The sequence below is a fragment of the Cervus elaphus genome, chromosome 21, assembly GCF_910594005.1.
Source record: "Cervus elaphus chromosome 21, mCerEla1.1, whole genome shotgun sequence".
In the NCBI taxonomy this organism is placed as follows: Eukaryota; Metazoa; Chordata; class Mammalia; order Artiodactyla; family Cervidae; genus Cervus; species Cervus elaphus.
Genome location: NC_057835.1, coordinates 61,987,865 through 62,004,000, shown reverse-complemented (window position 1 = coordinate 62,004,000; position 16,136 = coordinate 61,987,865). Strand labels below are relative to the sequence as shown.

General features: G+C 33.8%; 1 protein-coding gene across 33 annotated transcripts in view; it reads left to right on the top strand.

Moving 5' to 3' along the window:
• The window catches only part of RIMS2 (regulating synaptic membrane exocytosis 2), a 590,415-nt gene that overhangs the window by 447,648 nt on the left and 126,631 nt on the right, over window positions 1-16,136 (top strand). For 20 of the 33 annotated variants that reach the window (XM_043880169.1, XM_043880167.1, XM_043880141.1 and 17 more), the window contains one exon: window positions 9,894-10,066. The exons of the other annotated variants lie outside the window; for them this stretch is intronic. In XM_043880169.1, the coding sequence (XP_043736104.1) occupies window positions 9,894-10,066 (173 nt within the window). The remainder of the gene's footprint in view (window positions 1-9,893; window positions 10,067-16,136) is intronic. 33 annotated transcript variants of the gene reach the window in all.

Sequence of the window (16,136 nt, the reverse complement as noted above, 5' to 3'; positions counted from 1 at the left end):
TAATTTGAACATATCTATAACTTTATTATATAAAAACTTTCTTCATGAGCACAAAAATTAGTTGTAATTTTTCATCAGTTGTGAGGATTACAGATATTATTTATTAGCAAAATTAATTTACTAATATTTTCCTAAGCATGGAATTTTGATAATTTCCATTTCATCAGTTTTGAAGATTATATAATAATACTCCAGTCTGAAAATAATGTAGCTAACCTTGGAACGTAACTGATATGAGAGAAGGAACTTTTGGCTGGTGATAATTTTATGAGGTAGAAAAATTATATGTAAAAGTATACAGAATTCATCCTGGCATGTGCGAATGCCCATAATGGTAGCTACTCTTATTATTTATTATAACAGATGAGATGGGAGTAATAAAAAAACCTGACAGTTGAACTCCATTCTGATGGATAGAACATTACCCACCAGTTTAATATAACTTTTGTACTAACAAAGAAAATGTCTGTGGTTTTATGATTGGCCCTTTTCAGGTCGTTTTCATGACTAGGCATATTCACCTCAAGGTTAACAGTCTTTAGGGTCCAGTCACATAAGAACAAGTTATTTCTTAAGCCCATTTTCAGTTTTTGCCCAAAAAAACCAAAACTATCTGGATTTTCAATGGAATGTGAAGATGTTATTTCAATATGACATAAAATATGTTTGTGTGATTTTTTTGTTCTTTAAAAGTTTTACTTGTTTAAAATTCATCCAAGTACAGTTATAAGTACATAAATTATAAGTGTTGTAGTATTTCCATGCTGGCTTTGTATTCTGGTTTTACATGTCATTTTATATAGTTTTCAAAATTTCAGAAAAGAAAATCTTTATTTTAAAGTATATACTTACAGAAGAAAACAGTATGAATTTTTTTAAGTGGTTCGATTCTGAATATGCTTGCCTTGTAGTGAAATTGTAGTTCACCAAATTTTGTTTTAATGAAAATAGAAATTCTAATACTAACCAGTTTTATGAGCTTAGTCAATTCACTTAACTTCTTGGTCTCTAAATTTTCTCTTCTATAAAATGAGGAAAGTACATTACATCTTCTCTGAGGTCACTTTCAGCTTAAAAATATTGTTTTTTTTTTGAATGAATCGGTGATGAGTGAATAACCAAAAGTATGTTTTTAATACCAAATACCTTTCTTGGGCTTTGTTTTTTTTTTTTCTTAAAGTGTGGTTGTGTGAGTCCTCTTTCTTATGTCTGAACATATTTTGTGATCTCAAGGGACATTTAGTAACTTTCTCTTTCCTGTTACTGAACTGCATACCTGGGGTGTTTCTGAAGCTGGTCAGCTATAAGTCTGAATTTTGGTTTTGCAACATTAAAAAAAAAATTATCAGAGAAACAAGTAAATAATAATTTTTTTTAAATGGAGGACCAGTGAAGGAGGAAGGAATAATGGAAGGAAGGGAAAAAGGGAGGAAAAAATGAAAAACAGAAGAGAGAAGATAAAACAAAAAAAAGAGGGTAGGCGAAAAGGCAGAGGCATGTGTGTGTGCCCTGCCACTCAGTTGTGTCTGACCCTTTGTGACCCCATGGACTATAGCCCTCCAAGCTCCTCTGTCCATGGGATTTTCCAGGCAAGAATACTGGAGTGGGTTGCCATTTTCTGCTCCAAAGGCAAAGGCAGGCAGGGGTAGTCCTTCCCATCTAAGAGTTCATAATCACATCAAGGAAACACATGTACATAGGTAGTACTCATACAAAATAGGTTATATTAAGTAATATAATAAAAGTAAACTATGCAAGAGAAGAATAAAAAGAGAAATATTCATTTGGCTTAAAGAAATCTGGGAATACATTACAGAATAATGTATGAGGTGGAGGACAGTCATGTCCTTAAGCAAAGTTATAACATAAAAGCATATGAGCACAAGCTGTGTTTAAGGAACAGCTAGTAGTTCTTTAGAATAGAAATATTAAACAAAATGGGATACATATTAGAAGGTAAGAATGGAAAAGTTGCCTGGGGCCAGATTGTGGAGAGCTTTAATTCTCTCAGTTAAAAATCTAGATGTTCTCCTTTACAATTATGGTCTTTGAAGATTTTTGAAAAAGTCACAAATATGAACACACTTGTGTTTTTTGCATATAACTCTGATGGTATAATTATGACAGATTTGAAAAGGATCCATTTAATTCCTTGTTAAAGATAAGGGGTCCCAGTCAGAGGCTATTGGCATAGTCTAAGCTAGACATAATTGTTATTCCTTCCCATGTTTGATTGTTGACTGCATCCAAAATGATCTTCATCCAAACCCAAGTGATCCTTTGCTATCTTCTCACAGAAAAAAATATGGGTAGTGGGCCTCTTCCAGATTTTCAACAGAATGCAATTATATCTGCCCTATGCCTAAATTTGATGAGTCAAGGCAATTATCAAGCCCTTTTAGGTTTTTCAGTACTATTCAGGCTATTACTTAGTCTGATTCTCTTAAAATGCAAATACCTTGAATTACGTTATTACTTACTTTTTTTTCTTTTATAGTTGATTTACAGTGTTATGTTAGTTTCTGCTGTGTAGCAAAGTGAGTGTGTTATATGTACACATATATACACTTTTTTAAAGATTCCGTTCCCATATAGATCATTACAGAGTATTAAATAGAGTTTCTTGTATTATTCAATAGGCTATTAATTATATATTCTATATAGTTGTGTTTATATGTGTATGCCAGTTTCCCAATTTATGTCTCCCACTTCCCTCCCTGATAGGACCTAATTAATATTTGAAAGGGAACCCTGCTTCATATCTTCAATCCATTACTTTTTAAAAAATTTTTCTTCCTGCTACAGATTCCCAGATTCATTATCCTACTGCTACATTCTCATGTCTTATTTCTGTTAGAATTTTGGGGATGTTACAGATTACAGTATCTGTAATATCTCCATCCTGTGTCCTAATAAAATACATAAATATTCTCCAAAAAATTATATAATGAGTCATGTAATATTTAAAGATATTTACAAAGGACAGATATCAAAAATTCTGATGGCTAAGAAGAGTTTCCTTATGATCATTTATTAATTCTAGCTAGATCTTACAAGCTTCTAATCTGAGGGCAGATATGTTACCATATGTAAAATAGATAGCCTGTAGGAATTTGCTGTGTGATGCAGGGAGCTCAAACCTGGTGCTGTGAGAACCTAGAGGAGCTGGAGGTGGGAGGAAGGTTCAAGGCGTGGGAGGAGGCATGTGTATACCTTGGCTGATTCGTGTGGCAGAAACTAATTCAACATTATAAAGCAATTATCCTCCAATTAAAAATAAGCAAATTTTTTAAGAAGACAAGGATCCATTCATAAGCCCCAAGTAGATAAATATCAAGACATTCATTTACATTAAATGACTGGTATTTCTTGATTTATTGGAATGGGGAATATTGGAAAAAGAGAAGTCAAAGATAACTCACAAGATTTCTAGGCTTTAGTTGATTATTGAGCCCATTAAATAATGGAGGGAATATGAAAGATACAAGAAAAACTGGTTAGGGGCGAAAGGGAATAAATTTGGTTTTGGCCGCATTGAATTTGATGTACAAAACAACATATGGGAAATGTCCTTTTAGCATCTGGAAATACAGGTCTGAAGCCTGGGAGAGAAGTGAAAGGTAAAAGATAAGGATTTTTAATCATTACATGAGTAGATAATGGATTATATCATTCTTTGGGAATATATACAGTGAAAAGAAAAGAAGGCTAAAGATTGACATTTTGGGAAAGTGTAATTTAAAATCAAGTAAGGGAAAGTGAAGCCAGCAAAAGATATTAAGAATGAATAGAGAGAAAGGGGAGAGGCCATGACATTATTTGAGAAGCCATTATGGAAAAGCTCTAGGAAGGGAGAGGACTGGACTTTAACAGCACTGGATGTAATAGCAAAATCAAAAACAAAGAAAGCTAAAGAGACACTCCTGGCTGGTAATTAGGATATTTTTGATATCTGTTTGTTTTTGAGAACAGTTCTAATAAATAATAGGTTAGGATGGGGGAAGGGTTACAGATCCTGAGAAAGAAAATGGTAAATGCATCTGTTAAAGGCAAAAGCACAAGCTCTACAGCCACGTAAGGTTTCCAAACCTGGATTTCATTGCAGAACTAACATTTCCATCTCTGAAAATTGTGAGGAATCAGTGAAAGTAAATACAGGATGAGGTTTCTCGAGGAAACACTGATTCCTAACCGATACAGAATTCTCACAGAGCCAAGTCTTTGGGAAAGTCATCATGACTACTAGTGTTAATTATTCCTCTACAAATTCTCCGAGAAACTTTTCAGGTTCCTTCAGACCAAGAGTAGTGGCTCTTTAGTAAGTCTTGGCCTCCAAGCTAATGGCTACTCTGTCCACAACTGTTTCTTTACCTTAAGCTATTCTTATTCCATCTTTCACAAGATGAGTAATTTGCAGATATGATATGTTATTGCCCTTTACTTCTTGTCTCCTAACATGTCTTTGAGAGTCCTACAAAGTGCATTTATTTCTAACCCCCATCCCTGGTGGTATGCACCAACCTCTCATTCAGCCACCACTTGGTTGGTAACTTGAAATCAGTCATGCCTGCTAAGTTACTTTAATCGTGTCTGACTCTGTGACCCCCAGGGACTGTAGCCCTCCAGGCTCCTCTGTCCATAGGATTCTCTAGGCAAGAATACTGAAGTGGGTTGCCGTGCCCTTCCCCAGGGGATCTTCCCGACCCAGGGATCAAACACGTGGTTCTGAAGTCTCCTGCATCACCAGGCAGGTTCTTAGCCACTAGCGCCACCTGGGGAAATCAGCCATAGTGGGAGTATTTGTTCTTCAGAAATCAGCCAACTCTGTAAATCAGAATTTTTCCCTTTTGGATAGCTGATTGTTACACATGTGTCAGCACACCACGTCCTATATCCATACCCATTACAGAGAATGAAAGGATTAACTGACTGAACTCTATTCAGCTCTCATTACAGTAGTTTATACTCTGACTTGGGCTTCCCTGGTGGCTCAGATGGTAAAGAATCTGCCTGCAATGCAGAAGACTCGGGTTTGATCCCTGGGTCAGGAAGATGCCCTGGAGAAGGGAATAGCAACTCACTCCAGTATTCTTGCCTGGAGAATCCCATGGACAAAGGAGCCTGGTGGGCTACAGTCCGTGGGGACGCAGAGAGTCGGACATGACTGAACAACTAACACTTTGACTTTTTCACTTTATACTCCAATTTGATACTTTATACTGGAGACAGTACCTCAGGATATAGCCCAAATAAAACAACCATTCCACTCACTTCTACTCATTAAAAATTCGTTGAGTTCCTAGTTAGGCATTACTGATCTAGATAATGGGAATACTAAAATAAATATAACAGTAATTATCCTCAAGGAATTTATAATCTAGCAAGAAAAAATGATAGGTAGAAGGTAGATAGATAGTAAGAAAGAGACAGACACGGAGAAAGAGACGTGATAAAAGCATAAGAAAGGCATGAATTAAGTAGTTTAGGAACACTCAACGCAATGATTAATTCTCTTGGAAGAAATTAAGAGTTTTCTAGCTGGGATTTCATTTGCAGGATACTGTTTACAAAGCTAAATTTTAAATTATTCCTCAGTTTTCTCTGGCCCTTCCTCATTGTCTTCTCCCTCCAAAGCAGAGGATTTATCATACATACCTTCTTTAGGAGTCCTATCTAAACAAAATGATCTATTGACTGATTTTTGCACAGTGCAACATTCAAATCAGACAATGATAAGAACTTTGGCTAGAGATAAGAACTTTGGACAGAGAAAAGAACATCTGGAAATAGTTCCTTAAAAAGAGAGTACCTACAGGTGTGGTACTAACAAAAGACAGCATCCACTCTGTTTGAATTATTACATGAAATGAAAATAAGGTGATGCAAATAAGAGCATCTTCTTGCTCTTGTGATTGTTTAATTTACCACACTGCCAAGAGTTCCTTTACTCTGTTCTTGGGTCCTCTAGATCCCCCAACCAGTATCAAGAGCCCTGCCTAGAACTTCAGCTTTTCTCTTCTCTTTCAAAGATTTTGTTTGCCCCAATTTTTCCCTACCATTTGACCTATTCATGTTTTTATCTCTCTGAATATGATATGAATATTCCTCCAAATATTTCCTGATGGCCTAAAACATTTTTCTTCAAGCTTGGACTTTCTTGTTTCCCACTATTTTTCCATAACCAATTCTCAGACTAGAGTTTTAGACAACAGATTATAGTTTTATGGTGAGATTCAATAAATTGAAGACAAGCAATACTTCAGGAACTCTCATAGAAGTTCGTATACAAAGCTCAAATGACATGAGTTGCTGAGATGCTACAGAGAAATCAAACAAGGAAATTACTAATTTAATAACTTGAATATACTGGAGAAAATGAAAATTTTATCTTAGACATTTGAATTTTTTTTCTCAGGAACATTATTATAAAAATTTGATAATAACTTTCCTTGCAGTAGAGCTCTGCTGATATTCTGTTACTTTCCACTGATTTAGATAAATAGGGAGAACATTAACTTTTCCAGGCCACTTAAGAACTCTAGAGTCTGGAACATCCTGGAGAATAATAATTTCCTGTAAATTTTTCTAGTTTATGATCTGCTTAATAGTACTGTACAAAACATCAAAGTGTTGTCGGGAAAAGCTTCTTCACTGTAGTCCAAAACTTTAATGATCTCCAGTCAGCACAGTTTTCAACTGAGATCCTGTAATCCTATGCAGTAAACCTTCTTTGTTTTTGTTCCATTAAAGATAATGATGAGCACATCATCTATTTTTTATCTGTCAGCTGTAAACTAATACATGCTAATCATTTAAAACATTATTTATTGTATAGTGCCAAAGCAATACCAACCATTTCCTAAAGGAACTTATTCACAGTTGTAACTCATTACCTTGGTGTAATAATTTGGCTGCTTCTGTCTCACTGTTAAATTATATAAATTGTATAACTTTCATTTATCATACTTTTGGAAAAGCAAAAAGATTGAATGACTTTAAAAGTAAACTCCCCTGGTAGGTCAATTATTACTTTGATTTGAGTGTTTTGGGGAATTGTATACATAAGATGTTATGTTCTAAATGTATTCAAAATATGTCCTTCTGAAGTTTTACTTATACATTTTTTTCTATTATTTCTTACTTTCCAAATTTCTTATTCTGTTTATCATGTGCCTATTTGTAATAGGAACTTGAGCTATATCCCAAAGATAAACATGCTCAGTTGCTAAAAATAGAGAAATGCACTTGGTGCAAGCCTTGTGGAGGCAGCAAAGTCATCATCAAACTAGAGCTCTTAGCTAATTTGCAGTCTTTCTTTGCTTAAACTAATCCATTCAGTGTCTTTTCATTTAGACCTGCTGCTTTAGGTGCTGGAAGTGAACAACTGCTGTGTGCTGAGCATGCTATTGGGTATTTTGAATATGTTATTTCTCTTACCCCTCACAAGAACTCCTAAAATGAGATTTATCCTTATTTTACTGGTGAAAAAAACTAAACCTTAGATTTTAAATTAATGAAATCTTTATGAAATCTTTGACTCTTAGGTACTAAGAGAGTTACAAAGATAAGGAGGGTATTATTCTGGCTTTTCAGAGCTTATATTCTAATAGAAGTTTTGAAAATTAAATATGAATAGACACACACCTATAACAAAAGGTAGCTTCTGATGAATTATATAAAGGCATAAAACTGTAGTATGTGGAATATTATCTTTCTTTAAATTTTGCTTATCCAAAATTTTAGCTAAGCAAACTAAATTATCTGAGAGGTGTTAGCCAAAGATATGTGCTGTGTATACCATATGTGTTTAAGAAAAAAAATTCTCAAGCCTTTGGCTGGCCTGTCTGTACCTATGAATCATAGCATCAGGATCAAAAGCCTTGATGACCTAAAGAGACAAAGGCTAGAATGTGCAAAGTCAGAATCCTAACTACTAAAATATAAAAGTCAGATAAGCAGTCAGGATTCATATACTAAGATTGAGAATTAGCAGTTCGCTGTGAGGAGATGCGATATAAGTGACCCAGCCAAATGGGAAAGGTAAGGCCTAAGGACATATCAAGAGTCAGTCAGAACATTTGGTTTATTATTTCATTTGCTGTATAAATATGTTTTCTGAAATGAATCTCTTATACATAGAAATAATTATATTTTTATTGTAGTTTAGAGCAGTTTTAAAATAATAAACTTCCTGTTGGGTATTTTACCTGATGTTTCTTTTGGTAAATATATTCCTGGAATTGATACTAAGCCAGGATTCAGCTGCTATGTAATCATCATCCTTGTCATCATCTGTCATTTATTAAACACTTCTTAGGTGTCCAATGTTGTGCAAAGTGCATTATGTGCATTATCTTATTTCATCCTTGCAGCGAACCTGGGAATTGGGTATGATTGTTCTCCATATTTTAACAAATAAAAAACTGGAACTCATAAATGCAATTGGCCCAGGATCACAAACCTAATAATTTATGTAACCAGGATTCATACCAGTAATTCAGTGTCATTCCAGAGCATGTGCTGTTATGGATTACATTTACCCTTAGTACTTCTTGAGTTAAAAGTATGGCTTATCATTTGAATTTAGATAATATAATAATCCCATAAGTAAAAACAAAGAAAAAAATTGCTTTTCTATTCAATGATAAATTATTTTTTAAAGATATAAATAGCAGTATGCTCCTCTTTTTTATTACAAATTATAACAATAAGAAAGATTAAAAAAAAAGAATAAGAAAGATAAAGTTCTACCAATACAATATAGTATCCATTGAACAATTTAACAATTTGTTAAATTTGCCACTATCTATGGTTTAAAAAATTTCCATTATGAGATTCACCAGGTAAGAATTTTTACCATTATGTTTAAGTAGATATTAACAAAGAAAAATCCATTAGCAGATAGTCTCTTAGCCCAATAATAGCCATCAGGTAGTAATGGTACAGTAATAATACTGGCTGCATTATTTTATATTATGCCATATACCAGGCATGTATTATTTCTGATTTTCAAAACAATGCTGCAAGGATCAAAACAATGCTGCAAGGAAGGTATTATTTTCCCTATTATTTTATAAACAGGATCTTAAAGGTGGAATAATTTGCTCAAGTTTACCCAGCTAGTAATAGTTTTCCTTACTCCAGGTTTTCAAGACTTCAAAATCTATCCTTTTTTTACATTCCATATGTCATCAACATAAAGCCTCTATGATGGTTTTCAGTTTACCAGAATATTTGAACACCCTGTACCCTGGCTGTGCCAGATAATCATCTGATTATTTCAATTTCAGGAAGTTTGAATTATCATAAATAATAATGACTTTTTCTAGCATTTCTAGGATTCATCAAAATTCCAGCAACCACTCAGAAATTAAACTTTCTCTTTTCTCTTGGCCTTTCTTTAAAAAGTTAGTGTTTTAATAATTAGATTTTGTATTACCTCTAGGTTTTCACTGAAGCATAATGGATTTAAGAGAAAATTTATGCTACTAAAATTGGTTTTCATAAGTTACAGTGGCAACTTCATCATGTTTTAAAAAAAATTTTATTCAAAAATTTAAAAAAATTTGCTTCCTAATATTAAGCCAAATATTTATTTCCCAGATTTTACCTAAATGTTCTTCCCTGAGGCCATTGCTCTTGTGAAACTGTTTTAATGGCCTTCATTGGGGTGTGGTGAAAATGCTCTAATTGACTTTGCTGAAAACAAGGATTTCATATAAATTGAATTTTTCTTTTAGGATAATTGCCATTCACTTTTGTTTTATATGCAACTGAGTGGGGTTTTGCAGTATCCTCTGTGGACAATTAAAGTGCTGAAATAGGAGAAGCGAATAATTGCTTTGTGTGGTAATACTGACAACTTCTGCGTGTTTGTCAATCTGTGTTAACAGTATCGATCAGGATGGGATCCTCATAGAGGGGCAGATAATATTTCCACTAAATCTTCGGACAGTGACGTAAGTGATATATCTGCGGTTTCCAGGACTAGTAGTGCTTCTCGTTTCAGCAGCACAAGCTACATGTCTGTCCAATCAGAACGGCCAAGAGGAAACAAGAAAATCAGGTGAGTTAGGGGGACTTTAAGAAGGAAATTCTAAATATGTTTTAGAAAATCTCTATTTTTCTTTGGATAAATGTAAAATCCTTTCCTTCTAAATGGTTAATATATATCATGAAGACAATAAACAACTTCTGTGATTACTTTTTATTATATTTTGGTCTACATTTCATACTTTTTTGCATAGAAAAGTTTTATAGAACTTATAATAATTTTCTTACTAGATTATTCAAAATAGTATCATTAGCTATTTTTCATGTTTGTTATTGAAAAAGTGATTCTGTTGTTGTATTTTTACTGAGATTAAAGGGATTAAATGAAGACTTGAATGTTTTTAACATTCTAAGGAATATGAAAAATCATATTGGAAGGTGTTTTTTCCTAGATGAACACATTTCAATGATTAAGAAAACACAACATTACTTTTTTAGTAGGATGCGCTCTTGTCCTCCTGAAACTTTTATAAATGCATGGAAGTGTCTCCAAAAAATTTATAAATGTATGTTAGTATAATTTTCATTTATCACCTCATCCATAGACTTTATGGGCACCTAAGGTAAATTAGTTGTGTTTTTTTTTTTTTTTAACTCCTGTTGGATCAAAACAAAACAAAAATCAGTAATGGGGAGACCACAACTTTTTTCCAGGTAACTTTGTAACCTAACAGGAAAACACAACTTAAAAAAAAGCAATTTTGATTTAACTGTTGCTTACATAGTGCTTCTCTGTTATACACTGGAAAAAAAGTTTTCGATGTTTAAAAGATGTAATTTTTATCTATGTTTTAGTAATTTTCATTACTTTTCTATTTAATTTAGTATGTATTTTTTTTCTTAACATTTTCTTTCTTGTGTTTGTTTGCATGCCTTCAATTTGTGTTGCTTTCAAAAGGCCGAAGGGACTAGAAGAGGGAGGGAAACAAGGGGATGAACATGAAGAGATAGTTCATGCGGAGGAAGAGGTGAAAGAGGAAAGAACTAAGGAGAAAGAGAAAGGGAAAGACAGTCCAAACATGTGTAATACGGAGGGAAACAGAGAATCAGGAGAGGAGGAAAGAACACCAGATACACCTGAGCCAGGGAAAGAAAAAGAACAGTGGAATAAAGAGGATTTGCAAAAGCAGTTCTCACAAGATGATGACAGGTAAAATTTGCTTATTTTTGTAGACATTTCCCATTAGCTATAGCCTTTCTCCTACTCCTATTTTGCCATTTGCATTTGGTTTATTTTCTTGCATTTTATCTATTTAGCTTCTAATACAACTAATTAATGTGTTGACAAGTTACTATCCAACAGATTGATTTATTAACCAGTCTTCAATTTGTATACACTAGCTTTGAGTATGATTTAATTGGGTTTTTAAATTCTTTTTGACTAGGTAAATCTAAAGTAAATTTACCTTTCCTTTTTTTTTTTTTAAGCATGAATTACTGTATATCTTCCCAATTTGTAGAGTCAAAAATCTTTAAAATGAGGTTCTGAAGGGGCTGGGAAAGTGTAGCCTGCTCTACAAAAAATATTATACACTAGAAATGAACTTTTAAAATGAGTGGCAAAATAGGCAGCAAAAAGTAAGCTTTATTCTGTCCTCGAATAAAGAAAAAGCAAGCCCTTTGTCTTATAGTTTTCTGGTGGGTTCTAGTGCAGTTTTAATTACTGAGGAAGATTGTGAAGAACAGTGTTCTTTGATCCTTTCAAAAGAAAGGATAGCGGGCCTCAGGGCTTGTTAGAAGGCAAACATGTTGGGTTAGAAATTCATTTGGCTAGAAAACTGCCAGAGAAGGAACTTTGAACAGGGGGGAAATGGGAAAAACATAACAGCAAGGCATAAAGCCAAGTATGTTTTCATTTTCATGATGCAATAATGCATTAGTAAGGATAAATCCATTTTCACAGTCGCATCAGCATAAGTACACAGTAGACCTCATCTTTCTGCCTGAGGAGATGAGATTCCCTAGCTGCATTTCTCTGAGACTAAGAGTTGCAAAGCATGTACGGTATGGAGGAATTTGGTTTTCTAGTAGCCGATTCAGAATCTGATTTTGTATTCTTATGAAGTTGGCATAATAAGCACACCCAATTACAAGCCAAATTTTGCTTTATTATATATAAATTCAATCTCAATTTATGCTTCACTCAAAATTAATAAGAAGATAATCATAATAAATGTTTACCCCCTTGGTATACAATTCAGTGGTCTAATTCTATGACACTTCACTTTTTGTCTCAGTTTGCTATATTTAACTATCTGTGGTCTATGAAGGTTTCTATGTAACAGACACAAAACCTAAAAGTTAATTTTAAGTTAGGCATATTTTGTGATTCCAATCTAAACTAGTAATTTCAAGTCTATTTTCTTTGTTTACATTGCTTTATTTATTTATTTTTTTTATGTGTACATTTATTTTTTTTTTTATTTTTTTTTTATTCTTTGAATCAGCCATGGATTTACATGTATTCCCAATCCCGATCCCCACTCCCACCTCCCTCTCCACCCGATTCCTCTGGGTCTTCCCAGTGCACCAGGCCCGAGCACTTGTCTCATGCATCCCACCTGGGCTGGTGATCTGTTTCACCATAGATAGTATACATGCTGTTCTTTTGAAATATCCCACCCTCACCTTCTCCCACAGAGTTCAAAAGTCTGTTCTGTATTTCTGTGTCTCTTTTTCTGTTTTGCATATAGGGTTATCGTTATTACCTTTCTAAATTCCATATATATGTGTTAGTATGCTGTAATGTTCTTTATCTTTCTGGCTTACTTCACTCTGTATAATGGGCTCCAGCTTCATCCATCTCATTAGGACTGGTTCAAATGAATTCTTTTTAATGGCTGAGTAATATTCCATGGTGTATATGTACCACAGCTTCCTTATCCATTCATCTGCTGATGGGCATCTAGGTTGCTTCCATGTCCTGGCTATTATAAACAGTGCTGCGATGAACATTGGGGTGCACGTGTCTCTTTCAGATCTGGTTTCCTCAGTGTGTATGCCCAGAAGTGGGATTGCTGGGTCATATGGCAGTTCTATTTCCAGTTTTTTAAGAAATCTCCACACTGTTTTCCATAGCGGCTGTACTAGTTTGCATTCCCACCAACAGTGTAAAAGGGTTGCCTTTTCTCCACAGCCTCTCCAGCATTTATTGCTTGTAGACTTTTGGATAGCAGCCATCCTGACTGGTGTGTAATGGTACCTCATTGTGGTTTTGATTTGCATTTCTCTAATTATGAGTGATGTTGAGCATCTTTTCATGTGTTTGTTAGCCATCTGTAAGTCTTCTTTGGAGAAATGTCTGTTTAGTTCTTTGGCCCATTTTTTGATTGGGTCATTTATTTTTCTGGAATTGAGCTGCAGGAGTTGCTTGTATATTTTTGAGATTAATCCTTTGTCTGTTTCTTCATTTGCTATTATTTTCTCCCAATCTGAGGGCTGTCTTTTCACCTTACTTATAGTTTCCTTTGTAGTGCAAAAGCTTTTAAGTTTCATTAGGTCCCATTTGTTTATTTTTGCTTTTATTTCCAATATTCTGGGAGGTGGGTCATAGAGGATCTTGCTGTGATTTATGTCGGAGAGTGTTTTGCCTATGTTCTCCTCTAGGAGTTTTATAGTTTCTGGTCTTACATTTAGATCTTTAATCCATTTTGAGTTTATTTTTGTGTATGGTGTTAGAAAGTGTTCTAGTTTCATTCTTTTACAAGTGGTTGACCAGTTTTCGCAGCACCACTTGTTAAAGAGGTTGTCTTTTTTCCATTGTATATCCTTGCCTCCTTTGTCAAAGATAAGGTGTCCATAAGTTCGTGGATTTATCTCTGGGCTTTCTATTCTGTTCCATTGATCTATATTTCTGTCTTTGTGCCAGTACCATACTGTCTTGATGACTGTGGCTTTGTAGTAGAGTCTGAAGTCAGGCAGGTTGATTCCTCCAGTTCCATTCTTCTTTCTCAAGATTACTTTGGCTATTCGAGGTTTTTTGTATTTCCATACAAATTGTGAAATTATTTGTTCTAGTTCTGTGAAAAATACCGTTGGTAGCTTGATAGGGATTGCATTGAATCTATAGACTGCTTTGGGTAGAATAGCCATTTTGACAATATTGATTCTTCCAATCCATGAACACGGTATGTTTCTCCATCTGTTTGTGTCTTCTTTGATTTCTTTCATCAGTGTTTTATAGTTTTCTATGTATAGGTCTTTTGTTTCTTTAGGTAGGTATACTCCTAAGTATTTTATTCTTTTTGTTGCAATGGTGAATGGTATTGTTTCCTTAATTTCTCTTTCTGTTTTTTCATTGTTAGTATATAGGAATGCAAGGGATTTCTGTGTGTTAGCAATCAGAGCAGAAAAAGAAGTAAAAGGAATCCAGATAGGAAAAGAAGAAGTATAACTCTCACTGTTTGCAGATGACATGATCCTCTATATAGAAAACCCTAAAGACTCTACCAGAAAATTACTAGTGCTAATCAATGAATATAGTAAAGTTGCAGGATACATTGCTTTATTAATGAAGACTATTTTTCTGACTTATTTGGCATAGAGTCATTTCATCATTAATTCACAGAGAATAGTTTTCCAAAATTTCCCTAGAAAGAGACACAGAGCTTCCTTTCTTTAAAAAGCAGAGCAAAATGAGGGCCTCTATTGTGTTTTCCTTTCTTTAAATAGTGTGAAGGAGAACATATGAGACCCTTGGTGTGTGCCTGTTGCCAAAGTCTATGTTAGCATATCTGGCTTGGTGGGGAGAAGTTTGGAGGTTATAATTTTAAGTTCTTGATTTTTAATATTAATTTCTTCTTGATAAAGGTACATTATTTTATACAGGAAAGAAAAGGATGGTATATTCCTAGCAATGAGTCTTTTAAAGCACTGTGCTCTGCTTAAATATAACTATGTAATACTTGCAGAACTGGAAACTACACAGGCCAGGCTGATGTCTTTAGGGAACATATATTCCATAAGATGGCAAAAAGTATCAACTGCAATTATTTGTGAGAAAATGTTGGTGTCACTAATTAATTTTTGCAGCGTAAGATCCTGAATTAGCTTTCACATCTCAGAATAAAATGAGAAATCTTTATTCCAAGAGAAAATATGTCTGAGTACTGCTAGTAACATTTTGTTTTGGTAGTTGATGTACATAATCATGGATTATTTAAATGACAAAAACAACTTAATATGCTTGTACCACATTATTGGAAGTACTCTTATTCTATAGTACACCATTGATATTTACTTATAACCCAAGTTTTGTAAAAGAAAAATTTCTGACTTCAGAGTTTAATATCTATAGCAATGCTGGTATATTTAAAATTAGCACAATAACTGCAATGAACCAAATCCATTATAGTTGCTATTTTCATTATAGTGATAGGATCTCATTGTTGTGATACAAAATTATATTGTTTGTGTTATAGTAACTGTAGTAAAGTAGGTCTTTTGAATGTACAAGTAGAAAATGAATAGCAAAGAGTAAATTTTTTTAAAAATCCATTAAATATTTGAATATAATATTTTTCAAAGTAGCTTAGTAGATAATACATTCGTATTTAGCTATTTGTATTTCCACACAGGTATATTGGTCTGGTTAAATATCCGTCTATCATTAATGATTGACTAGCAATCATTTCTAGAAAATCTGATTTACCATTTAAAATATTTTTCTCAGTCTGTGTACCTGGATATGCTTTAAATGTTATAGCTATTTACACCTATTGATTATATACCATATATATATGTGGTAGGCTATCCCGGAAAAAAGTTTCCAGAGGTAATGAAAAATCATTCAGTGAACCAATGTTAATTTACAAAATTTCTCAGGCAGTGTACTTTGAACTGGGAATAAAAGTGAAATCAAGCAGTTCTAAATTTCTAAGTCTGAAGGTCAAGCAATTTCTTAGCCTTGCGTGGATGGATGCTTAAGGATAGCTCCATATCCAAAAAATTTTCATCAAGAAACATAAATAAATTCACAAGGATATTTGATGAAAGAATTTGGCATAAGAAGTAGATCTTAAGTAAATCTGCAGTGGAAGATAGAAAAATAAATATTGAAAAGTATAGTATTGTCAAAACTAACA